General features: G+C 37.4%; 3 protein-coding genes and 1 long non-coding RNA gene across 5 annotated transcripts; 2 read left to right on the plus strand and 2 right to left on the minus strand.

Moving 5' to 3' along the window:
* Positions 1-44: 44 nt before the first annotated feature.
* On the minus strand, positions 45-22,407 carry Exn (Ephexin). 2 transcript variants are annotated; one of them, XM_076311013.1, is made up of 14 exons: positions 20,929-22,405; positions 16,230-17,220; positions 13,188-13,510; positions 12,001-12,488; positions 11,316-11,461; positions 3,738-4,274; positions 3,556-3,656; positions 2,809-2,911; positions 2,380-2,728; positions 1,756-1,869; positions 1,516-1,677; positions 1,236-1,430; positions 383-699; positions 45-320 (listed from the first exon to the last, which is right to left on the minus strand). In XM_076311013.1, the coding sequence occupies exons 1-14, from the start codon at positions 21,160-21,162 to the stop codon at positions 106-108; spliced, it is 4,275 nt and encodes a 1,424-aa protein (XP_076167128.1). In that variant the 5' UTR covers positions 21,163-22,405; the 3' UTR covers positions 45-105. The 2 variants fall into 2 exon arrangements, with proteins under 2 accessions (XP_076167128.1, XP_076167129.1); XM_076311014.1 differs by lacking the exon at positions 45-320 and having other exon boundaries at positions 532-670; positions 20,929-22,407.
* Positions 4,955-8,093, minus strand: LOC143146586 (uncharacterized). Its single transcript, XM_076311017.1, has 3 exons — positions 7,281-8,093; positions 6,258-6,452; positions 4,955-5,990 (listed from the first exon to the last, which is right to left on the minus strand). Exons 1-3 carry the CDS (start codon positions 7,321-7,323, stop codon positions 5,920-5,922), a joined length of 309 nt encoding a protein of 102 aa, XP_076167132.1. The 5' UTR covers positions 7,324-8,093; the 3' UTR covers positions 4,955-5,919.
* On the plus strand, positions 12,039-14,052 carry LOC143146588 (uncharacterized). Its single transcript, XR_012991999.1, has 3 exons — positions 12,039-12,212; positions 12,280-12,515; positions 12,578-14,052. It is a non-coding gene; the product is annotated as an uncharacterized LOC143146588 (long non-coding RNA).
* A 3,511-nt stretch (positions 22,408-25,918) lies between the features above and the next one.
* On the plus strand, positions 25,919-27,069 carry LOC143146587 (acyl-CoA-binding protein homolog). The gene is made up of 3 exons (XM_076311018.1): positions 25,919-26,048; positions 26,591-26,705; positions 26,824-27,069. The coding sequence occupies exons 1-3, from the start codon at positions 26,034-26,036 to the stop codon at positions 26,955-26,957; spliced, it is 264 nt and encodes an 87-aa protein (XP_076167133.1). The 5' UTR covers positions 25,919-26,033; the 3' UTR covers positions 26,958-27,069.
* The last annotated feature ends 183 nt before the right edge of the window (positions 27,070-27,252 follow it).

Consider the following 27,252-nt stretch of genomic DNA (forward strand, 5'->3'; position numbering starts at 1 on the left):
AGAAGCCTGTAATAAGGGATAATAATCATTAGAGAAATGTAAAGTTCCGTTAAGAGTTTTATTCGAAATTATATTATTTAAATTGATAATTCATAATTTAATTTTTTAATAATTGGCAGATTGTTGTTTTGCTTTTCGTTGTAATATACTGCCGCTTAACGCGAGGAGACGGTGTCTTTGTTTAAGATTTCTTGCGCGAACATGTTCCGAAGCGACCTCTTTCGTATAATTCCCAGGGAACCAGCCTTGTTCCCCGTCCAATAATTTTTCACCATGGAACCAACCATCCGACATTTTTCGAAGCACATTTATGACATCCCCTGAAAAATACTTCTTGCGTTAATCTTCGATTCGGGACATTTTCGCGAATATTAACGCTCACCTGGATGCAAAGATAATTCGTCTGGTTGGTTTGGAGAGTAACAGTACAGAGCCACTACTTGGGGACAGTCCCATACTTCGTAAAGAGTCTCGCCTACTAAACCTTGTTTTGAGGGTGAAACAGCTTCTAACCATCTCTGTCTTTCGGTGTTGCTTTCACAGGTTAAAATGTATTCCACTTGTCGACCAGAATAATTTTCTAATAGAGTCAGTAACATTGCGTTACGTCCGGCAAACGGCGAATCTTCGGGAACTGATTCTAGAGCGATCAGGCTCCTTTTACAAGTATCTATTACGGCATATGTTTCGTTGTGAGTACTAGGGTATCAAACAGAAGAAATGTGTGCTATAGAGAACAATATGCTTATTGTAATACAATAATTCCCGCTTTCAAGTAACAACAATTCTTATTTCGGATTCAAGCAACGGGATCACTCATCAGTTTTCACAACCGCGTTATCAATGGATCGATGAGGTTTTCTCAATCCATTTTTGGAAATTCCTTCAAAAAACATAACCTTATTCCGACTATTTTTAATTATATTTAAAACGAAACAAATCCGGTCGTGTTTATACTAATTTTCGTCGGGAAAATCTCAACAATCCATTGGTTTTCTTTCACGAAGATATAATGAAAAATACACAAGTTTTGATTTCTAATTAATAATTAACACAACGATACGCGCTGCTATTCTCTTCCGTACGCTCAGACCACCTGAGCTTCGGTTCGAAATAAAGACTACTATCTACTCCACTTTTGTACAAATTGGTGGTGTTTTTTTTTTTTTTTTTTTTTACTTTAAAGCGGAAATTAGCGTAGAGAAAGAAAACGGTGCTGTTCTGAGTATTCATACTTGGGCTTATATTTTGCGACTAGAAGGTAATCCGTCAGTAGTAAAAGATACAGTGGTGTTTTATTAAATTTTTTCCCGAAAGTGAGCTTGTATTCAGCATCTGCCTTCGTCAATAATTGTACAACTGACCCACTTTTCACCAAATGTTTATCCTTCAATATAATCGGAGTAATTTTCACCGAGTATTCCAATTTCCTGTTAAACAAGAAGCATTCATCGCTTGAAACGTGTACGTCGAATGCCGCGTGAAAAATTTTACAAGAGATATCTTTACCGCTACCTGGCTAAACATTCCATTTCCACTTCGGTCGCTGCAGCACGTGCACCCTCGTTGCATTCAGCAACGACGTAACTTAAACTCGACAACACTGTCTCCCAGTTGCGTCTGTCCGGATGCTCGATAGGCAATCTAGAGACAACTGCATCGGCCAGTAACGGAAGCCTGAACAAAATTTCTTTTCTATACTTTCTTATTCGACTTTTCTAATCCACGTCCATGTGAAACTTGAATCGATCTTACCTCGTTATTCGCTGCATCGGTAACATTAAAAATGAATGCAGAGACAAACTTTGGCAAGTGGGACGTGCTTCTATTTGCGAAACCGTTTCTAAGAACTTCATGCCCTTTCGCGTTCTAGGATTAATTCAGCGTGTCTTAATCAACGATGAAAGAAAAAATAATTCTCTGGTATATATGTATATATATATATCCCTTAATGCAGGGATGGCGAATCTTTGAGTAACATTTTTCTTAATATTTCCTTCTATAAAAAAAGAAAAAACTTGACCATATACTAGGTTGTTCAATAAGTTTTATCGAACGACAAAACTTATTGAACAAACTATTATATTACACAATAACGTTCGAAATTAGTACTAATAGGAAGGAACTTTTGAACAATATTGCGTCAAGTATCGTTGAATTCTTCTTCCTTTATTTAACAAAATGTCGTTGAAGGAAATATAGTTAATTTTGAAACAACCCCCAAGAAATTGTCAGCTAGTAAAATTAGTAATCTTATCGTTATTTCGAAGCTTATCTTCAGACACTCTGTATATTTGTATTGATAAAAATGTTCAGGTATCTTGCATGCAGTAGGTTTGCCATCCCTGTCTCATAGTTTCGAGGATCGACCCTACCTACCTTAAATCTTTGAGAGTCGTGTCTATACTGACTTGATTCGAACAATACGATACATAAATATCCAGGAATTTGTCAGCGTAGTTGAGCAACACGTCGGGCAGCCCGTGCAGCATCGGATCCTGCCGCCATAAGGTTTCCAGCTCGGTCAGAAATTGTTCCGACGCGTGCAGCACACCCGGTATGCCACCGAATAGTTTGTCCTTTTCGACGGAGGTCAACGTTTCGTTGATCGAGAACTCGCCGAGAAACTCGTTCTCCAGAACACGAAGAGAATTCAAGTACGAGGCCTCCGAAGTCAAAATCTCGAACTTTGCTTCCTGAATCTTCCTCTCCTCTGTGCTCAAGCGTTCTACGGCGGAACGAAACGGAAACGTTTAAATGTTAAATTTTTAACGCAAGGAATTTTGTGCAACAATATGATTCGCTTACGTAAAAGACCGCTGGTTATGACCTGCGGTGTCTGACACCACAGGGTCCTGTGCCCCGGTTTTGCCAAATCCGTCGTAGACTGCGACGGGACCACGTCCTCGACCTGTAACAAACGTTTACTTTACTTTTCACATTGTGAAACTTCCCGACCACTTCAATTTCTTGCAGAGGAAAAACCCAACTTGGCCCCCTTTACGAATTTAACGCGCTTTTGCGGGATAATAGAAAACAGGTACTTGTAAAAAAAAAAAAAATCTTGTACGCACAAGACAAGTGTATTTCTTCTAATAGTTAACTGCGTTTTTGTAAAAATATTTTTTGTAAAATATATTTTGTATTTTTTGTAAAAATATCGCAAACCTGTTTCAGATCCCTTTGGACAATTTTATGTCGATTGATGTTTTGGAAGGAAAAATTTATGCTTACAATTTGAAGCGTACTTTACAATTTTTTAAGTTAATTATGCTTAAAGCATATGTAATTAGAGAAATTATGTACGGAAATTTAATAAAAAAGTTATACAGTGTAAATTGTGCGGATAACATTGTACGAATAAAGTTTAAGTAATTGTTTAAAACCACATTCGGTATGTTATAAAAAGAGAAAATTAAGAGCTCGAGGAATACATAAAATAAAAATAATCGCTTAACATCCAATGTATGGTAAGGTTGTGTATAGGTTAACCTGGTTACTCAATCAACGTAAATAGAACGTTTCGGTTCTGTCCACAAGGATTGGTTACGTTACCTGCTCGTAACCATCGGAATTGGAGTCGAACACTCCTCTGGCAGCTGCGGCCGCGTAAAACTGATAGAGAGGCTCCTGATCGGCGAGTACGCTGTAGTGATCTGAAATTACACGATTTTAGAAAACGTTCAAATGGAAAATGAAACGCAATGTGGGTTCGCCAGTTTCGTAATGGCACTTACCAACTTTCCTGTTACTGTAGATCGGCTCTTCCTTGTTCGTACGATCGTCGCCCGGCCTCGTCGAGTCGTTGCTACCGTTCGTGGTGTAACCGTTCAAATAGAACGTCGAGAAGCCTGTGACGCTTTTCTTAAAATGTCTCGCGAACCCGAAATACCTCCCACCGTCAATACTGGGATGATCGTTGCAGGACTCTTTGATCTCCTCGCACGTGTGATCGTCGTCGACCGACGTCCTCCTACGCATACGGCTCAGGCTACCTTTAGTGATGCTCCAGGTCCTACGAAGCATCTTCATCCTCCTCCCCAACGTTTGAGTCAGACTAGCTTCGCGCGGCGGTGGAGGATTCGGTCTCGTTGGTGCTTCTAACAAGCAAGGATTTGTAATTTCGATGGGGAGCTTGCTCTCACCGACACTCGTCACATTTTGATCCCTTGCGTCTATAGTCTCCGTTTCCCAGTCGGACTCCAGGCCCGAGCTGAACTCATCCGACTGGTACGAGCGTAGACTCTCGTAGGTGGTGTCGTCGGATGCATTGTCTGCAAAATCGTGAACGAGTGAGTCGATCGGGTGCACGTATGTAGGGTACTCGGTGATTGATAATACAAATGCGAGAGAATCGATCGAAAATGTAGAATCAAATTTTGTATCGTTATCAAACTTGTTATTTCCACTTATTTCTACTTAAACACCGATAAGGTATAGTCTTATCTATTTTTCGAATTCGTTTCGACGCAAGATCAATTTTATTTCATATTTTCAATTCACTTTCGTATTGTATCACCAGTTACCCAACACCCTGCACAGTCGGTGGAACAAATATTTGCCAAGAGACAGTAGAACTTTAACACGTTCGCTATCTAGGCATCGGGCGATTGTTCCATTTGCGATAACAACGAGGAAGAACGTGACCTGTATATGGGTCACGGGACGCCCGAGTCGAAACTGCTATGGTTCGTATACGGGTGACGAAACGCTCAAGTCGGAACTTCTGTGACCATATATGGGTCACTGACAGTGAACGTGCATAGGGCCTGAGCGTCCCCAAACGAACGAACGAGAAAAATCCATTTAACGGCTAGCGTCCAACAGGAGTTTCGTTCTACACACCTCTCGAAATTGAGATTTGTTCCATCGGCTATAAACTGTAGCGAAAGTTTCGCATTCCTCGGAAAAGTGGGAAAATGATTCGCTTTAACGCGTTTTACAAGGCAAATCGTAAGATTTATTCACCGTTTTATTTATTCTATAGATACAGTCACTATCGCGAGAGACAACACATCGATAAAAACTCAACGTTGTTCTTACGCAAGTACGCCAAATATATGTACATATACTAACGACCGAAAGATTGGAATCGCAACGCGGACTGAGCAACGCTCGAATTTCTCCCAAAAACAATGCGGTTGCATTTCGCCGGTGCATCGTTGCACTTATGAGAAAAGTAACGTCATGGAAAGTTAAGCATTATTAAATAGATCAATTTCTCCCTGTGTACCACTTTCTCCTATTGTCAACTACGGTAGCGTCCGACTGTATGCGAAAAATCGGGACCATTCGCACGTGGTCGGGGTTGATCGTGAATTCGTTCCAGGAATCGACCTTCTTTATCTCGCGCCCAGCCACGCGTGAACCGTCCAACGAGGAGAGCGAGCGAGATACATTACGGGTGAGCGCAACAGGCGCTAATAAAAATTAAAAACTTGTATATTTCTAATTTTATCTTTACGAGAGTATTAACACACGACAGGTGAGATTCTTTTTATTAAAACAAGTCTAAATACGATCGTGATCAAACTACGTTTTTGTTTCTATTCGGTTCTGAAAAATTGTACGTAATTGAAAATAGTCCGAGTAAGGTCGTGTTTGGATTTATTTTCGACGGACAAACCTTAACAATTCGTCGATAATGTTTTCACCAAGATACGAGTTGAAATGTGAACATTTTTATTTTCATTAGCGAATGAAATTCGATCCTACCGTTCGGACCGTCGCGTCGGTTGCTCGAATTGAAGGTTTGCTAAAAAAAACAACCGTGGGAACAATTCTTTCGCATTTACCATGGCATGATCTTCGTATACAGTCGAGTACTACAGTGTAAGAGAGATTCTGTGCGATCAAATTGCATGACTCACCCTGTATAGCTTAACCTTTTGGCGACGAACGTCATTTGTGACGCATTTCTTAGGACTGTTGTGTATTTGTTACAATGTTTAACATTGTTGAAAAGAAAAGAAATTTTACCGACTCAGTACCTAAGGGATAAAAACATTGTGTCACTCGTAGCGGTAGAAAATTTCAGACAAACTTAACCAATCAATTTCTGAAGGTAAAATTTGTAAAGATATTTCTCGTATAATAAAATACAAAATGAATAAAACTCTAATCCTGAATTAATGGAATCCCTATTGGCAGACATTCGGTATCAGTAGAAATTCGGCGAGCGATTTCACACTTTCGACCGGCAATGTACGCATGCATGGAATTTTAATTAACAAAATCTCCTATAATCTTGCAAAGACCTTCGTAAACATAGCACGACGTCTCCTGCGTGTCCACGTCTTCGTTTAGGTCGATGACCCTCATCTGTACGAGACCCTGTGTCCTTTGGGAGTGTTCCTGCGCGGTCTGATTGTTGGATTCTTCTCCGGTCCATTCTTCGATTCTCCCGGTGCAACCAACGAGTAATACCGATCCGCTACCAAGGCTCACAGCCACTTGAAATCATTCATCACGGTCAAAGCGTTACGTTGTCGATTTTTAACGATTTATTTGTGCGTAGGAGTGCATGCACGCGCGTGTGTATAGGCGCACACGTAGTGTATGCCGTGTGTGTGAATACATCTATGTTGCTCGGCATTTGCCGAAGAGCTGAAGGCTAACCCTGGATCGGGGGAACGAAGGGAAAGAGGCAGGTGGAACCAGCTATGGCGCATCGAGCGAACGAAGAAAGCGAAATCGTTTCGCTCGTGAATCACGTCAATTTCTTTTCTCTGTTCGAAACGGTTTCTAGATATTTTAGAACCTCGATTACAAAAGTAAGATGACCGTAATTAAAAGATTATCTATTCGATATTTTTGTCAAACTATTTACTATTAATTTTTTCATTTATATTATCGTCGCATAAAAAAGATTGAGCAAATTTTCTACGGTTTTAACATTTTCAAGGACGAATTATTTTGCTAAACGAGAGTGATCGTGCTGTTCGGTACTCAACGTTTAAAGTTACAAGACCACGGATAATCAAATTGAAAACACTGTTTACGCCGGATAATCAAGGTCCTACCCTACATGGAACGCGTTTTTGTCTTCGTTTGTTTCTGGCGTGTCCGTATAAACGTGTTAACCTCGCATGCATTGGAACGAACAATTACAAAAGGCATTCGAGCGTCACGACCACTAATTTCATTCATAATAATTGAGTTTCGTTGAGATTCACTATACTGGAAATTTTGTATCGTTGTTTCGTTCTTCGATCGCTACGGGCTTTAGTCTGGGCAAGCTTGCGTACAAAATATCGTAAAAAACAAACCGTGCAACTTACCTTGTGTATTCGGTCGTCGGAAAGTTTTCAAGGTCTGTCTCATTTCCACGACATTTCGACTCGAGACAAATGAGTCTCGTGTAAAAACACTACTTAATGAATTTCAAATGTATCGAGTGGTGGGGAAAAAAATGTTAGCGAAGCGACGTTCGAAAGTAAAAAAAGACAGCGATTCACGGCGCGGCGAGCGAAAGATCGCGCGGAACTCGTCTCGTTCTCCTTCTCGATATTGTTCTTGTTCCTCGTACCCGTATATTCGTACGACGCGACCAACGGCTCGGCCGTGACTGACACTGAGGCAGCGCAATACGCGCTTTCACCTCGCGGCAATCTGTTCGGGTCCGGTTTCCAGCCTGAACTCGTCGATAAAGTATGTATTTTCACGCGTGTCGAGAATCATCGCCTACTCCCAATACTCCGTCGTATTCGGCGATCGTCCAGAAATCTTAACCGACTGTCCTTCATTGTGCGTTTGCAAAATACTCGGCACTCGTGTCCACCTCCAGTTGTTGCGTCGGGATTGGGAAACGAAGGATCGCGTTGCGGCAGAAAATTTGTACACGTTGCTCATCGCAGGAAAATCGTATCGGCTAAGTTGGAAAATCACCGGGAAAATCCTGGCGATTACGCGGCCCAAGTGCTTCTATAATACGTACAATCATCGCACATAGAAAATCGTTCATCACTCTCGCTTACGCATTCGGTGTCCATCGAATACGCTCTACTAGTGGTGTGTAAACGTTTTCGCTACCCGACCAAAGAAAATAAAATCGTATTTTCTGCTGGTCAAATATCGGGTTAAACGAAATACATATATAATTAAAGAAAGATCTCATCTTCGTTATTACAATTACAGAACACGATATAAAATGCAAAATTTGAAAAAAAACGATACGCATAAAGAAAGTTCGCAACAATCATTTGAAAGTGCATCACATGCATTTCAGCAATTTAAACGATAGTTGCATCAAAATATAAACTTAATATTTTATAGAATTTTCTTTTCAGATTTATCATTATTTAAGTACGAACTTGTAATTTCATATTGTGATTTACTTCTTTCGATTTTCTATTTTATATGCATTAAAAATAAATTTGTGTGATGTTTAACAAACAAAAAGTATAAACAAATGATTAAATATACAAATTTTTGTATGACTTTCATAGACAAACGATTTTTAGTTTAATATCATTTTTCCACATATTGTTACATATATAAGATTCTTCGTTAAATAAACGTGTAATATTATATAATAATATAGCGTTTTTAATTAAAAATAATTTCAATTAAATTATGCGAAGTACATGTTGGCCATTATGTTCTCATTCAAAATGTTCATCATTTCTAAATTCATATTACATATTATAATTGAAACAAAAATCTGTGAAACTACACCGATAATTGAAAGATTTTAAAATGTTCCACTCTATGATGTTATATAAATAATTATCACACGTTTAGAGATACATATATAATTTCAATCAAACAGTAGGAAGTAAGTACTAGTGTTTATGTACTATACATATGCTCGCCCACTGTATGCACGTCTCATCCGACGTGAAACACGCGCGACGAGTGGGTAACTTTTACCAGGGATACGCGACTATGCGATCACTTCGACGATACCACGGTACAATGCGTTGCGCGAGCTGTTCCACGACGTTGATCCCGAGAAGAACAAAGTCTGTTTCTTTTTTAGCGAAATCGCCCGTTCATCGACGGGCCGACGAACCGTTTTGTCTTCTAACACCGCCGCCTGGATGTTTAGAACCGTGTTTCTGTTGTCGATATTAACGGAGCGTGCCTCGTGTAAAGTCTGCTCACGTACGAATGCAACGGAAGTTGGAACCGATGGAGAGTAGGCGCTTTGTTGTGTCGCGATCTCACACGGCCTTGACACTCGATTCGTTTAAAGGTACAAACCGCTGCGTCCAATCAATTAGACCGCCTACATTTATCGTTCGAACGCGATATTTTTTCTGCATGTACGCACGGCGCCTGGAGCGAAATGGCAAAATATTTTTTCAAACATTTTAGTTCCGTGATAATTGACGCGACAGAACAAGCGCACGTGTGCAAGTGGAAGTTGCAGGACTTTCGTCAATACACGACCTTCTCGTAAAATTTCGTTTAAGCGTTCAATGACGTGTCAATTTGTGTTATTCGTGTTAAGTATAATGTCTGCAAGGGCATCCGAACAATATTGAACGTTGCCGAGACGTCAAAAGGGACCGTCCAATAGTTGAAAGAACACACGTGTTAAACAAGAGCAAACGTGCGAAATGCTCTTAAGTTATACGTGGTTCTTAGATTACGTTTTAAATTATTATCCGTGTTTTCTACAGCTTCTTCTGACACAGATAGTTGTGATTTACTATATAACGCGAATTCTTAGTGGTAAACGACACTCGTTGGAATTCCACTACGCGTCCTTCGTATCACGAGCTTGTCATACACTTTGAAGATGCACACTTTCGCGTCACAGGTGTCGCCGTTGTGCTGTTGTTCGCGCACACTTGTCTCGTGAAAGAAAGCGTTATACTACTTACAGTTAGTTACGTCGCGTCGGTCGCGACAAATGAATTGTTCCGGGTGGTGAGAAAACGTACAGTCGTCGGACGCTGCAGTTTTATTCATTAATTCTCCCACAGTAAAAAGGAACAGGCTAACCGGGCGGAAACATTTGTCGATGCGCGTGTAATCGCGCACTGAAGTCTGGGTAAAGGACAATGGTAGAAAATGGTTAATTTTGAAACTCATCGGAAACGTAAAATTGCCGCAAAATATGTATCCGTACATCATAGGGAATCATGAAAGCATAGTCATATATCCGTTGTGCGATGGGAAAGTTATAAGAAACCTTATAAGTTTCATAATGTAATTAATGGCATTATATTTCACACCTTCATTGCCACTCATTTTTTGTTCAGATAATAATCCTTCTAGAAAATAATCATTCTGTAAGCTCACAGATAAACTTGCGGGAGGTATACTCGATAAAAGGAATAAACTATGAAGTTATGAAGAATTTATGTACACGACAGTATGGTTGATTTAGTGTGTGGTTGTTCAGGATTTTCGAGACTTGCTAAATGAAATTACAAACAAATTACAATACTTATCGCTAAAACACCATCATTTTCGGACGAACCTCTAGAACCTTTAACAATATTGCAAGCCAATTTATCACGATTAATTACCAAGAATTTTATAGTAGAGGTTTTACCAATAAAATGTTCCCCATAAAAGTTATGCATATTTTTCTGTAAAATAGGATTTCGAAATAAAAAATATAGGTTTACGACTAAAAAACATTTGATTTCAGAACGACCTTGAAAACACCACGCATTAAAAAATTAATAATGCCACTGGATCTCCTCTCAAAATTATGAAACATATTTTACACCTATTTTTTTTAATTAGTTATCTACGAGATAACTTACTACGAAATATCTTGTACACTCGTATATGTAGGCCGTGCGATTGTTGGGTTGCTAATGCTGGAATAAACATAGCCAATGGTGGGGACGATTCCGTTACTTGAATCCGAGGTAAAAATTGTCAATCGGAAGGACATTACTTTAACAAGAATACCTCTGTCCATTAATTAACGAAAATATTAATTACGAATGAATTCTCATTTTAACTTTATAATAATAATAAAATTACGATTTTTACGTTGGAATACTATTACATATTTTGTCTTCGTATTGCTAAATAAAAACAAAATCTACTAGAAGATATTCAATATATATACGGATGAGTTGCTGGTTTCTCTATTTGTATAAGAAGACTTATAACAAATATATTCGAATACTTAATTATATAATATTCAATTACATTGGCCAAATATTTGGCAGATATTTATTTGAACACTTCGGTGATTTAAATATTTGAAAACAAAATTTTAAGTAGTCCATATCATAGGTCATTTCCCCAACGTAATTAATATTTAAGTACGATGTTCCTATTATACATGCTGAGTCATTCTACAATTACTTATTACCTTACAATGACATGTAATAATAACTCACCGTAGTGTGTTGAGTCACGGGTCGGTTTGGTTAACGATTTCCAGCTCTTCCTGGATGCCCTGGATCGTTGCCGCCTCACCTTTCGTGACCATCTTTGACCAACCTTCTTTTTATTTGGAACGACCTGCATTTCCGTATTTCTTCCACTAAAGAAACAAAGAAAAAGTGATTATCGTATCATATTTTGACGATAGGGTGCGATAATTGATTGCGTCCTGATTTGAAGATTAGGCAAAATTTTTTGTTTAGTATACTCGTCACCAGATGGCAACTGATAATATCGTTAGTTCGCTGCTATAAATTCGATCAAAGAACTCTAAAATTGAAAGTCAGTGTGTGTCGAAACCTGGTCAAAAAACCGATTCATTTTTGCAAACTATTTTATTGGAAGTTCCAAACCCGAAACTCATTGTATATTTCGTTGCGAGCATACGCGTGCCTTCGAAGTTCTGTAGAAAAAGTATAAAAAATTGTAAGAATACAGTACTTATATCTGTATCGTTTTTGATACACTCCTGCTTTGTAAATTTAATAAAAAAAAATTTAATAAAATATTTTTCATAAAAAAATTTAGCGATAAGGACATACTTTTCATTCTCTTGTATGGTGCAAATAGGTTAAAACAGATCGTTGGTGTCTGATGTTGCATTATTATTGAATCGATCGAATTTTTGATCAAACTTACGATAAGTTGTTTTTCCTCGCGATGCAGGAGTGGCGGATCGTTGGATCTTCCAAATCCTCCCACTCGGATTCCTTGCCGACGACCGAGCCAGTCGTAGAGCCTGCATACAGACTGTTGACTTTTTCCTCGCTGGGTAAACCAACATCGTCGTATACACCCTGCTCGTCATCTTGCATTTCATCAATATCCTCATCGTCCACGCTAGAATATGTGTTGGTAACGAACAGATAATGGTCCTCGTCTTGGCTCGATTCGTCACCACGAATCTCACTGTTACAGACCCTGATCGTGCTCTTAGACTCGCGCTCGTTATCCACAGCGAGCGAGCGATCGTGCTGCTTAAAATGACCGACTGGACCGCGTGTCGCGTCGCACGGAGCCATGACGTCATCGTAGATGCTCTCGGAATCCCTGGATGTCGCTTCACAGGTGCAGTCTATGTCGACACGTGCCATCGGCGAGCCCACGTCGTCGTAGACATCGTCTTCCTGATTTGTAAACCGTGCAATAACTGAGTAAGTAAAACGATCGGTTGCCAAGGACGAACAAAGCACTTGTAACGCTATGCTACCTACAGTTTCAGATAAAATTCGAGAACTAGCGAGCGTTGAAATATTCGCTATATAAGACATTTTACTCTTCTTTCAACAAGTAAGCAATCTCTCTTAGACGAACATTCGAGGTACGATAATAATAATTTCGTTAAATTTTTCTTTATCAAAAGAAATAGAGGAATTTAACGCTTTTATGTAAAATGAATTCATTTTTTTCTCCCTACAAGCACTTTAAAGATATAACCTCTCCCCATTGCACGGGACATCCTGTATGTAAGAAGACCGAAAAACTACAAGGTGGTTAACATTGTTATTCATGATCCGATTTTGCTCGCAAACTAATTGGATTTGAAGATACGAATATAAATATAAGATTTCATCGAAATCCACTCAACCGTTTACACACAATTTTATCTATTAGTAATGTCCGCACACACGTATGTAAATATATTAAAAAGTGCAATTTTTCCTTGTTCCTAATTTCATCTTTCCCTTTCAGTCTTTATTTTCATTTGATATTCGAATATTCAAATGTCGAGATAATCGTACTACTCGAATGTTCATTAGTCTCTAGTACTTGTCTAAAAAATTAGTTCGGGAACTTATTAGACAGGTGGTATGCGTATACGTCACCTGATTAAAAAACTTCAACGGTCCAACGTCGTCGTATTCTTGTCCATAAGCGTCCTCGACACTATCGCTTGGCGTGGATCGCGGGACCTCGTGTCGCGTATTCTGTAAATGGTGCTTCGTTTGGCTGCTCCATAGAAAACTCGAGTTGGCACGCGGCGATTGCAGAGTCTGTTCGTACCGCGGCTCGTATATTTTCCCTTGGCGCGCGCCAGCCTGATTTTCGCTCGTTTTCACCTGCTGGCTTCGCTCCAATGTTTTTGCCGATCGTTCGCGCAGTTCGCGCAGGAATTCGCGTCTGAAATTCGCGTCGTCGGGCCCTTTACCTGGAATTTATGTATTTATTTCGACGATCGATCAATCGAAGCACAATTTTCCACAGAAACTTGTAACAATATAAAAAATAAACGGAATACTTTAAAGAAGTACATAAGAGGTTAGGTATATGTACAGGATGTCTCCTTTATCTCAAGACTGGAATATTTCGTGTAATCGATGGTATTAAAAAAAATGTTCCAACGGATGTTACTTGGTATGAAAAAAGATGGAAAAATGGTTTGTATTGCATAATGTTACCCTCAATACCGAACTTTTTGATACCTTTGGTTCTTCGAGAAAAACATTCCACTGTATCGAGATAAAAAAGGACACTCTGTACATTACCAAGCGATCCTAATATCAGAATACCATATACAACGTACTCTTGAGAGATTGTATAGAGCCAAAGAAGGAATCGATACCGTTACCGGTAATTCTCGTATCTGACTATGTTCTGCAGGAACCTAACCCTCGTATTCGACGATGTATTGCAGAAACCTAATTCCCGTGTTTCATTTCGACAAAACAGATAAAATATTTACAGTATACAGCGTAATTTTAACTATTTGTATTTTTACAATTATCTAATGTCTAAAAGTAATGTTTTATGCCTACAAAAAACACGAGAAAATGAGAAGACAGGTTCTTCCCTTGTAAACATTATGTAAAAAATAATAAGCACTTAATTAACGATCTTAAAAAGTCAATTGTTATTTTGTGATCAATATTATCGTATTTGGCATATTCAATGTTCAAGTGTAATCGACAAAATTTTAAAAATATACATTGTACTTTTTTCAACGTTACTTTATATACAAGAGCAATATAATAACCGAGTAAAGTCTACTCAACGTTTCAACTAGTAATTTAATTACTTCTCGGTTAAATTTTGTTCAGTAATCGATCTAAAAAATGCAACAGTTTTTCTTCTTCCACTGTTCAAATGTATACATATCTAAAGCCAGTTACGAAAATATATTAAAAAATGACTGTTATAAATATTAAATTCTCCACATGTTTTTTACTCTTTATTATTTCAAGTGCTGTGTATGGTTTCAATTGTTTACTAAATTGTTTGAGTTAATTGAAACGTGGCAGTTAATTTTTTAATAACGATAAAAGTTGTTTTATAGACCTTAGTTTGTTAGTAACAATGTTACGTAGTAACATGATAAATTTTAAAGTAGATACGATAAAAACTCTAAGGTCAACCATTTCATTGACTTCTGCCGATGCATAATTATCAAGTACATAGAAATAAACAAGAAATTATCGCAAGACGACCTCGTAAAACCGTATTTAAAAAGATTTAATCTCATTTTCTAACCTATACACCACTATTTGAACGCGTAAAGATTGGATTACAATTTACGAGCATATTCAATAGTCTTATACACAGTGTCCCACAGGTATTCGTACGAAATTTTCCTAACACGTTCTGCGGCCAAAAGTAAAAAAATACTTTGTTAAAATGTTGTAACAAACGTATGAAAGATGTCGTAATCGATAACGATTTTACTTAGAAACTGTGCGATACAGTGCAAAAATACAGCGATAAGTGATAAGTGATGTTCCCATTATCTGTCGATACAAGCTATGTTTTCCAACATGGAAAAATTATAGTGTACAAATTGCACACTTTCGTAATAATTTATTTTTATACTCATATTGAAAATATCAAATTCTCGATCGAAGAATACACAGAGTCGCCGGAACTTATCATTTTTGTTCACGAAACAGTTTTACAAACAAGTTTGCAACGAAATATGTGGGACACGCGTTATATCTGAAGCACATCCGTATATAAAAGAAACTTGCTACGAGTGAAAGTTAGTTCGTTAATATAAATATTGAAAGGAAGCGATTTAAGCTCCTTAGGGAAGACTAGAGGCTCTAATCGTATATGACAAAAACAATAAAATGTTAATAGTTTATAAATCACGATAGCCAGTTTCCTTTAAATTCTATAGCGGACACTGTACATAGCGATTTCACGAGATGATAAAAGAATCGTGTTTGTTTCGACAAGCGACGGGACCGATCCAGTGACAATCATCGATATCATTTTAGTAAGATGTACATGCACTGTTTCCGCTTTTAACTGACAATTTTTAATACTTTTACCTCAATTTAATATTTTTACTTTCAATTCTTAATTTATATTTTTAATGCAATATTTAATATTTTTTATCACCGATACAAATTAAAATTGTTCCAAAAGAAAAAAATTGAACTTTTTATTCGTTTAATTTTCTTTCATCCGATTGGCAAGGTTTTCCCGATGAAACTAAGTCCAACCACGACCTCGTTCCGACTATTCTCAACAACGCGTAATCGTACATATTTGAGAAACAATTTGAGCAACGGTACAATTAAAAATAATCGATAAAAGATCAAAATCTGCCTTGCTCTGTCTCGCTCGTTCTCGATCTGTTCGATTCACTTTCTTCCACGAACGGTATATAGTATCTCGGCCGGAGAACGAGTTCACCCCGCTTTCGAGCAAACCGGCATTCCTGATGCAGTATCGCTGGATTCTGGATCAATATTACCATTAATATCGTCAATTTATCATTGCCACTCGACAAAAACAAAACGATCGAGACTTTCTTCCAAGAAAACCGTTGGAAGATCACCAGCTCGAATTGTTCTCGAATTTCAAAGATAAATGTACCGATGGGACGAAAATCGATCGAATAATTTCAATAAATTCCAACAATGGTTTACCGAGTATCGATGCGTCGTGTATTTTCTCGTTTACGGTCGATCGTTGCTCGGTGGTCGTATCCACGGTTCTCGCGACGAGAAGAGGTAGCGTGGCACACTTTTCCTCGTGCGTAATTACAACCTGCTCCACACCGAATCCAACCGCGGTTTTGTTCAAGACCAGACTCGGATTGGTGGCGGACGCCACGTGAACGAAATTGGACGGCGTGGAGATCTTCAAACACTTGAGCTCGCCCCTTGTGACGTTCCTCGATTTGTACTCGGGCCGTAAACTCATTTCACTTTTCGTCTCCACCGATCTCGGTTTCAAGGAGGTCAGAGACGCGCTCAGGTTGCTCTTCTTCTTCTTCCTGGTACCTTTCGGGCCCTTCACGAGGTAATCGGGCACGAAGTGCAACACATTTTTCGCGAATCGTTTCTTCTTTTTACCGAGAGCGATGTCCTTGTCGAGGACACTCAACTCGACGGTGGACTTTCCCACGGGAAATCCTTCCACCGTGTCCAGTCCCGTTTCGGACCCGTTCCTCGTCAAATCGATCGCTGACTTCGATTTTAAAAATATACTCTCCCTGTACAGAGCCATCTCGTCCTCGACATTCTCCTCGCGCACCTCGAGCGTTTCTTCTCGAACGTTCGCGCGTATTGTCTCGAAGCAGGCCACCAGCTCTATTTTCTCGTAATCGTCGGACAGAGAAGGTGTTTCGGCTCGATCAGGGTGGCGAACTTCGTCGATCTCCTTTGTCTCGAACGACAGAACGTTTTCCTCGTTCGAAGAATTATTTGAAATCTGATCCTTCTCGACGTTTATTGCAACGTTATCGATGCTGTTATCAACGCGTTGGGGGGAGGCGATTTTTCTTCGCACCTGCTGCACCACAATCGTCTCCGATACCTCTTCGGCTATCCCCGACTGTTTTTCCTCGCGGTTAGGCATCTGGGTTACCAACGAGTGTCCCACGTGCTGTCTCGAAGGAACGGGCGTCGCGTCGATCTAAATGGAAAATGAGGTAGATTTTTAGAAAACGTTTTCGAACACGGGTAGGTAATTTTTACCTAACCTATCACCCAACAGGACGTTTAGAAAAATTTATCATATTTTAAGTCGTGAGAAAGTTACGTTCGATTACGCAGAGCAACGAAAAACAAAGTATGATCGTTTGACGGAAGAAACGTCTAATCGTGTGAAATTAAAAAATATGGGAGGTCTACGATCTGCTTTTTTTTCTAATTTTCTGATTTTTAATTTATCAAACGTTGGATGTCAGTCTATTTTTCGAAAGAAAAATCGAACTCGACGAGACCTCCTTGTTTACGGTAAAGTGTCTTAATTTTTATATAAATTAAAATTTATTAATCGAATTTGACAGATTCGTGGTGCAGTAGGTGTGGTTTCAGGTAATCGTCTTCGGAAGGAATTTCTAAACACTATCTTTTTTCGGTCCGTCAATGGCGTAATCCATTAATTTTTACGCGCTAGTTCGATGTATGTTTTGCTCGCGCGAGTTTCGTGCCCGAAGGCATTCTTAACGGTTTTGTAGAAAATCGTTTCGCGGAATGCGATGGAAAACGTAACTGTTTCAAACGCAGTCCCGCCACTCGCGCAGTCTGCGTTCTAGTCGGGTGGGGGGGAATATCGGCTGACGACCTTCGGATGCATCTGAACGCAAATCACGTATAGACGAGAGATCGAGAAATTACTGTGAACGGTGCTGTGGCAGAAAAACAAAGAGAGAGCTAATCGATAGGGGTACACGAGATACTCGAAAATTTCTTCTCGAGAATTTTTGTCAGGATCGAGAAAGGTTGGGACTGGGAGCATTGGAATAATTTAATATTCGAATATTTTATAGGCATTCTAACAATTCAATTTTAGAATATTTGATAAGTATTCGAATAATTTAGCATTCGAATATTTTATAGGTATTCGAATATTTGATAAGTATTCGAATAATTTAATATCCGAATATTTTATAGGCATTCGAACAATTTAGTATTCAAATAATTTAATATTCGAATATATGATAGGTATTCGAATGCTACGAATAAATTTCGAACATTCGACTGTTCGAACATCAACATTTCAATATCGTTATTCGAATACAAAAATTCGAATATTGTCGTTCCAATATTGTGATTCGAATATTACTAAAAAATGTTTAGATTGTAATGCTTGAATGTTTGAAAACATATTAGAATAAAGTAATTTTTTAACCATAAGGACTTATATTATTGGTAAACAGGCTCTAATTTTTTCTCGTCACCTTCTGCTTCTTTTAAAAATTCCATTATTGCTTCTATAAATTATTTTATATCGCAAATAGTAAATGAATTATACTATTTTAATCAATAAGATATTCCCGTTTGTTCGAATAAGTAAAAATAAAATAAATAAATAAAATATGAAATATCTTGTAAAGTATTCCATACTCGATAATCGTACCTCGATACTATTATTTACAAAATAACGACAAGAATCAATTTACCTACAAAGTGTATATAATATTTGCGCCGTTTTATTCAAGAAACAAAATTTTATCACTCTGATTACGATATTTAACTATCCCATTCAATATTACGTACATTCTTGTTAGTTTCTGAAATCATCGCGTACAATAGACCTAACCCGCCATTTTTTTTTTTAAATTGGGTGGTTTCTGAATTTTATCTCGCATTTCAAACAGGAGGGCAAACGAAATATCTTTCTGAGAATATTATCGATGGATTGACGAGATTTTCCCGATGAAAATTAGTTCAAACACAGCCACACTATTTATCATTATGCATTATTAAAATTGTTCAATTACGTACATCTAAACAACACGTGAACGTGTCGTGTTTAGACTCGTTTTCATCGGGAAAATCTCATCAGTCCATCGATAATATTCTCGAGAAAATAAAACGACATACAATAAACGTACAAAAAAAAAAAAAAAAAACCAAAATTAAAATCGTCTTAAAAATGTGATAAATATCTCAAGTTTTGTTAGTTATTAAAATTCGATCTCGTGTGTGTAACTTTATTGGTCTCGTTTGAGATCGTCAGCAGAGTTTATTTATTGATCGAAATAAACAAAAACGGTGACGATTTCAAAATTTCAATCCCGGAAAAAAATTGTCATTTTTGTCATTTTAAAGTGTATTGTGTACTCTTTTCCTATGATCCGAAAATGGTGACCCTAAGTCCAGGCGGTTAACTGTTCGCGTGTCTTTGATTTTAATCGAATTTGACCACTGACGATTGTAAACTAATAAGCTTCAGCTATGGCAATTAGTATCGTTTGGCTCGTTTGTTCGCATGCTTACGCGATTTAGAATTATATGCCAGATGCACCGTAATTCGAGTCAACGAAAGTAACCTTAAAGTGTAAACTAAGAATTCATGGAGTGTGTCGGTTACGAGTGGCAGCGACACGGTTGAAAATTATGATCGAACATGATGTAAGAACGAAGAAAAGGCGTAGAAAGTCGTAGAAAAACTGGTACGATGAAATTATGCAGCAAAAAAAAAAATGTTAAATTTCTTTCGCTCAAGATATCGTCGATACTGGAATGCAACGTAGGAATGCAATTTTTGTTACGCGAATAAACTTTAGTGTGATATAGTGTGTAAACGATTAGTGTGATAAATATTTTCTTTCAATCTCTTTAGGAGAAATATTAATGTAACTTAATGCAAAAATAAAAATAAACGATAACGTGGCATATCGTGCGAATATAATTATTAGACTATCAGTGTTTCGAATATTTTCATTCATTTGTGCACAATTATCGATCGAAAACAATATCTGTGCAAATTTTAATATTTTTAATAAGTTGGATATAAAATAGACTTTTAATTTGTAGGAATTAAAAATTGTAAAAAAAAAAAACGTTAGATTCGTTTCTAACTATATTATCGTTTACTTTAATTTTTATACAAATTCCTTGATTGTTGCTACCACTTTTACCTTATTCGTTCTAAAAGGTCGATTATTTTTAGCCGTGCGTCTAAAGTGTTTATTATTTTTATCAGGGAAGTTTACACGAATAATCGACCAAATTTTATTCCTTGTTTGCTTTTCACGCCGATAAAATCGGTCAAGAGACCACGGATACTTGCGAATGCGAAAAAAAGAACGTATCGACATTATGATGATGGAAATTTTGAAAAGAAACCAATGATTATTAATTCTTTACATCAAGCGATCCAATCGATTGAAAATTACGGAATACATATGTAAATGATTGTAGCCATCGATGCTGAATTAGCATCGAATTATTGTTTTTCACTACAATTGTATTATGCACGAACCGAGAGAGGAAAAATTTGTCGAAAAAAGTTACTTTAGGAAGAGTGCGAACAATACAAAAAGGAGAATATCACAAATATAAGTATTTACGTAATAATGGAAAACAGAAACAAGAAGAAGAAGAAGAATTGTGTCAATGAAAAAGAAACCGAGCGATGAAATGTGAAATTTAAAAACAAAAGCAGCAGGAGAAAAAAGGAAAACTTTGAAACGGGTAAATGTAACGAAATAATTTAATAAAATCGCTGTAGATAATTGTGTTTTAATTAACGTACTTTCCAAGATGGATAAGCAGGTATTCAATGACTTAGGAACCGGCGGTGTACGCTGGTTAAAAAAAATTTGTTACTTTTACCGAAAAGTGAAACGAGGAAATTGTTCACGCGAATAAAAGTTAATTTAACGCAAACCTTCGAGCTGTATCTTCTCGTGGTCATTTCCGTCGAAACGTTCTCTTTCTTCTTCGATTTGTTCATCTTTTCAGCAACCAATTTGTTGCCATCAACAGGTAGCAATTGCAGAGGTAATCTCGCCCTTTTCAGAGCCAAACTGTCGAGTGTGGCGTAGACAATTTTGTCAGAGGTCGTAAACGACTTACGATCCCCATGAAGGAAACTTCTATTGGCAATCGGTGAGAGACTCATTCTTTCCCTCTTCTCGCTAATACTTTTCACTCGAAGACTCGTTCCCCGCGAATTCTAACTATTCAGCAGTCCAAAGGAATTTTGATTTCAACGCGAACATCGCCAGACACGTCACGCATGCGCACCGTATATTCTTTCACTCGCAAGTCGGTGTTTCGACGACCGCACGAAAAAGTGATGCATCGCGAATCGGTTCGTCTCGTCTCGTCTCGTTCTATCTATACAAGAAGAATTCGAACTATATATATGTATAAGGACTCTGGTTTTGCTGAATTAACGATAACGGCAGAAACGCGCTCCGTTATCGGACAGTTAATACATACATATATATATATATATATATACGCGTCAAGTTTAGTCACACGCTACCGCGAGATTCGGACACATTTAGGGTTAACGAATTTCGATCGAGCTTCGCGAAGATTATTTAGCAGAACGAGGAGAAAAATCATTACTATCTATAATACAATTCGATCAGTGCAATCAAACAACCGCGATCGTCGGATGTTTCATGTACACTGTATTCAGCGTACACTGTCGATCGAGCTCGCATATTTGGCGAGTGTTCTTTCTCTGCCGTCAGCAAAATGTCACAATCGGTGCGATCGTCGCAATGTTTGACACACGATGTTCTCGTTATTGTGAAAATATCGAGAATCGTCGCACGAATGAGTTCTGGTTCAATTATGACGAAACTCGATAATAGTCGATCTTGAATACCGCAAGAATCGCGTTCGATAAAATGCAGTCAGCCTATTGCCGTGGACCGTTGCTCATCGTGACAGGCAACCGTTCGCGGCGAGTTGTCGCCGCGCATTCCATTGCAAATAGTTGCGCAGTCTCGTCACGTTGCACGAAATTCCGCGGTTTATGAAACGAACGGTAAACGTGACGAAAATATTTTCATTATCGTGCTGGAACTTATTTTCGGTTGGATTGCTCCAGGTCGGGCAAAACTTTCAAGTATTTTCTTTCAACGCGAAAAGTTTCTCTATTTTTCCTTTTTTTTTCACGCCTCGGTTAACCCTATAATTATGAAACTTGCACAGCACTTGACACAACAAACTTTGACACGATCACAAGATGCCACCGGTTGCGTATTTGTTATATTTACGACGCGTGTTCACACGTGCTTCGTCTCCGCTCGTTGATCGAGAATCACGACCGCGTGACGTTCAACGTGCTCGCGAAACACGCACTGTCTCCGCGACGATGCCGATCGAAACGATCGAATGACAAATCAAGCATACTCGTTGAATTTTTAAAGCGTTTTGCTCTGCCTCCGCGGCCACGGTCCCGCGTACGCGATCGGCCGTCTCCGCCAACTTTCGCCGCAGCTCGTCGTACCACTGACGTACCTCCCCGCGTTCTTCGCCCTTCCGATTCCATACTTTCACACATTCGCGTGCTAAAGCGACGTGGAAGGAATTTTCGTTCGATTTACTTTCATCGTACGATCACGAATATACGTTGGTGATAGACGCGATTCAAATTTCTGTCGATAATCGAGTGTTCCGGTAGTTTCGTTGTACCCAATGTCGCTAGATTTACGCAACTTGAGCGCGATAGAACACGAAACCGTTACGAGTACAAAATCAATTATTGCCAATCATCTAGCAAGGATAGAGATGCGAGAGAGTGAGTCTAGCGAGATAGATTCAGGTGCTATGTAACACTTTCCTACGTAATACAGAACGTTTGGTTACATTGGCTGTACTCGATGTGTCTACGAGTGTTGAATCGTTTGAAGTAATTCCGCATTCTTCTGTAGATTTCTCCCAGCCTTTCTCATACTTTTCCCATAACGATATAGAATACTCGTGATGTACGTAGTCGCGCATACCAATATTTAATTTTCGTAACGCCTTTTTTCTTTGCAGTTGACACCTAGATCGAACATGTTCTGTTAAAGAGATAAAAAATTTACGGCAGACCCGCTTTTATTGAAACCTAGTTTAAGCAACTGCTTGTCTGTATTCGTTCTTAAAGACGGCCCTGAGAATCAGGGATTCCCGTGTTGCGCGAAGACGGAAATCGTCAAGCAGTTGAGGACAGGGTCGCTCGGTCGAAAATTAAACGCAAGCTGAATAAAACTTTCCCGTCCCCATTAGTGAATAAGCAGAGAGATTAAGGGAAAGTGGGAAAGGGTTACAAATGACTCAAATGACGTATCGTTCAAATATGAGAAACAAAAGTAGCTACAACAATTAACAAGATTATCGATTACATTCTTTTTTGAAATAAAAGAAAATACGAGTCCAAACTAACCCGTATTTGTATTTGTGTTTTTGAAGAATTTTAAGGTTAGGTTTAAAAGCAGTCTTTGCATGTTATTCCATATATGACGATATAAATTTATATTTGCACAATAAAGATGCATAATAATAATAATAATAATAATAATAATAATAATAATAATAATAATAATAATAATGTGTACATCATTTTTAAAAAATCTAAACTAAAATTACCGATTGTATTAAATGTATATGTAATATATATATGTACAAAACTATTTATATAGTATTACGATAGATGTACACAATTTTATCAGATTAGGTCATTGCTCCAGCTCAGATTGATGAGAACCACTAGATAACTTTGAACTTTCAATCGTTTGAGACTGTTGTTTTGCCGCTCCATCCAGATGGCGCTCGCATCTCTTACGCTTGAATCGACTTGGCCCTGTTTAAGAATTCCAACATTCTCTCTTTGTCGTATCCAGCGTCCTGGTCACCGGTAAGTACATCGAACCAGCGGCCAGAATTCATATCTTCGAGAATGATCTTTTTCAAAAGTAGACCGATGCTGCAGCACCTTTAATTCAGCCGTAATTCTCACAAGGGATATTGAACAATTTTTAAACAAGAAACAACTAGGATAATGAAATATTGTGAAAGTTCATTTTAATTATCGACGAGCCAAAGATTCCGTTTCGATAGAAAACAGAAGCTGTCGAGATGCTTAGATCGTAATATATCTTCGAGTGAAAAAGAAATATTTCAAATATTTCAAAACAGGAGACAATACAACGTGTTGGAGACCGATTTGAACCTCGTTTCATAGGTAGAATAAAAATTGAAAAATATTTAATAACCATCCATTGATTTAACTTGGATACTCAATATTTTATGAGATATTGCAGTAAAAAGATCATAATTTGCCGAATCATTCTTGACGTACTGTCATCACCTTTAAGCAAAGCGATAGCCTTTTTTCATCACGATTTCTTTAAATTTATTCAGAAAATAATATTACGTAATCATTTCATTAGAATTTAAACTAATGGAGTTTAAGAGTAAAAAAATATTTAAAATTTCTTCTATCGGTGAAGAATAGTCTTAAAATGACTAAAAATAATTGTGATTTCCATCGATCGTGACCATTTAACAAATATTACCATTTCTCGCATACGTAATGTTGCATTTCCGCTTTTATCACCATTATTCAATTGAAAATCCGTTTACCACAGTTCACATTGTGATATATTAATTCAACCTGGTTACACATTTTCGATTGAAATATATTAAACAGGTTGACCAAATATTTTCAATAATATGTCACACGAGATCCATAGTTTTTACTGCATTTGTTTATACGGATATAAAATAGAAACGGTGGCACACCACGCATAATGCGACGTAGTAACGAACGTATTAATTAGTAACAAAACTAGATACTGAATTGCAAATATATCCGCACAGAATAACACGCACCATGTATTCTCTCCGACAATGAAAAGTATAGGTTATAACGATGTTCTAATGTTTCCCCCTACAAAATTATTTTTATAACCGGAATTGTATTTTACGTAAACTCTGGAAAGGTAAGGTCCAATTAGTCTTTTACAGACGGTTAAGGAAGGATGTCGTATGCAAATCGTACGGTACAAAGCCCAAAGTGCTAATAACGAAGTTCAAATTGCCATCGACTCTTGTACACACTTACTGCGAAGCCAAAAGTAAATATTTGCCAACTTATATTTTAAATGATTTGTTAACGAGGTGTTTAAAATTCGACTAACTTTCAATGCAGTTTTAACACGATACAAACCATTTTCCTAATTATATTTTAAATAATATTAAGTATCGTATATTAAATTTAAATAATATTATTTATTATTTATAACGTTTTAGTATGTATTACCAATATTATAATACCGTATCCGGTATTGTAGTAAACGAATCGAAAGATAGATAGCTAAACAAGTCCAGTTTAATTTGTTTACTAGACTTCTCAACTGTTGTTGTTTTTATCCTCTTAAAAAAACACCATATAAAAAGAAATCTTAAATACAGTATAGAGAAAAATATAAATGGGTCACGAGAATTGGGAAAAACTCGAACCAAGGAGAGACGATTACGAAACATCATCGAGGTCATTAGATCACTGTTCTACCTGAAAAAATTATAATGTCAAAAATATTAATATAACTCTATAACGTCGAAAGTATTAATCCAACCAGCAGACAAATTATTGTTTAATATCTTGAAAATTATCGAGTATCCGATCGAATACGAAATATATTTTTCAATTGCGAAGTCTCGCTAAAATCGATGGATAATTTGTCATCTAACCATCTAGTCAGTCTTTCATAAAATAACGGGATAATTACCGTTTCAAAATGTTTGCAAGGTTATTTGGATTAAACTATGAACTGTTCGATCGAAAACACGAACCTTGATCAATCGTTCTTTGACGTTACCGGTAGATTTATCTATTATTTTTTTGTAATCGCATTTACGTTTATCTTCAGCGGTTTTAGGTGGTTAAGGAGTGGGGATTGAACCGGAAGGCTATTTAATCGCAGTGTCGGTAGATCCGTTGGCCAGTAGTCATTAAGTGAACGTTGCAAACAACTGCTCAAAAAGATGTCTGTCGATCAGGTAATTGTAAATCTAATCTTTCATTTCTCGTCATCAGTTGGACTCTTATACGGAAATTGGGTACAAATCGTAGTATTAAAAGTGGACGAAGATGACTCGAAGAGAAAAGCCAATACTTTTACTGCGTGCACTCCTTCTCTATGAAAAGCACAATAACATTACTGAATTGTTATTTTAACGATCAAGCTCAATTAGATCGTTTAGATATGATAAAATTGTTTACGGTATGCGCTTGTATCATGTATCATATCGTAACTGTTATTTCTTATTGGATATACGAATGATGATAAATAGGTATTTTCGTGAAGTCGTAAACTTTGAATATTACGTTACCGATTGATGCACACCATGAATATTTATGAGAAAACGAAAAAAATAAAGGAAGTCGTTGTTTTATCCCTGACTTGTACAATATTCTAGTGGTACAAATGCAAATTTATATTTTTTGCGAAGTCATTATAAATAATAGATAGACTTATAAATTATAAATAATAAATTATGTATGTGTTTACGTAGATTAAAATTGTTACGGTTTCTTTTAGAAATTCCAGACCGCGGTAGAGGCTGTAAAAGGTCTTTCTAAACGACCCACGGACGAAGAGTTTTTAGAACTTTATGCGTTATTTAAACAAGCGACCGTAGGTAATGTCGACACGTGTAAGTATCTATTTCGATGTCTGTTTGAAAAACAATATATTTTGAATTTCTTTTATACTATTTATTTAGAAAAAGATTGTTTACAAAAAAGACTAAAAATTATTTGATGAAATTACAGCTAGGCCCGGCTTGCTGGATTTAAAGGGAAAAGCGAAATGGGACGCGTGGAAGTCAAAGGATGGTATGTCGCAAAACGATGCAAAAGAGACATATATTAAACTCGTTGATAAGTTGATTGTACAATATAAATAAAATGTTTAATCGTTGTTTTCTTAATTTAATGAATGTTGAATGTTGAATGTTGAATAATGTAATATGTCTCATACAAAAATTACATTTTAGAAAAAATATTTTTAAATGAAAATGTCACTTGTTACTTTTCCAACCTCTTATCCATGTATATTCCTAAATTGGTGTGGATACACATCATTATACTCAACGACTTATATGTTTCTAAGATGGCTTGACTTACCTTTAACGATGCAGGCAATCTAGTTATTTTATGATTCCTGAATAAAATTTAAAACTATGTAACATTCGCGCGTCG

The sequence above is a fragment of the Ptiloglossa arizonensis genome, chromosome 5 (assembly GCF_051014685.1).
Source record: "Ptiloglossa arizonensis isolate GNS036 chromosome 5, iyPtiAriz1_principal, whole genome shotgun sequence".
Taxonomy (NCBI): Eukaryota; Metazoa; Arthropoda; class Insecta; order Hymenoptera; family Colletidae; genus Ptiloglossa; species Ptiloglossa arizonensis.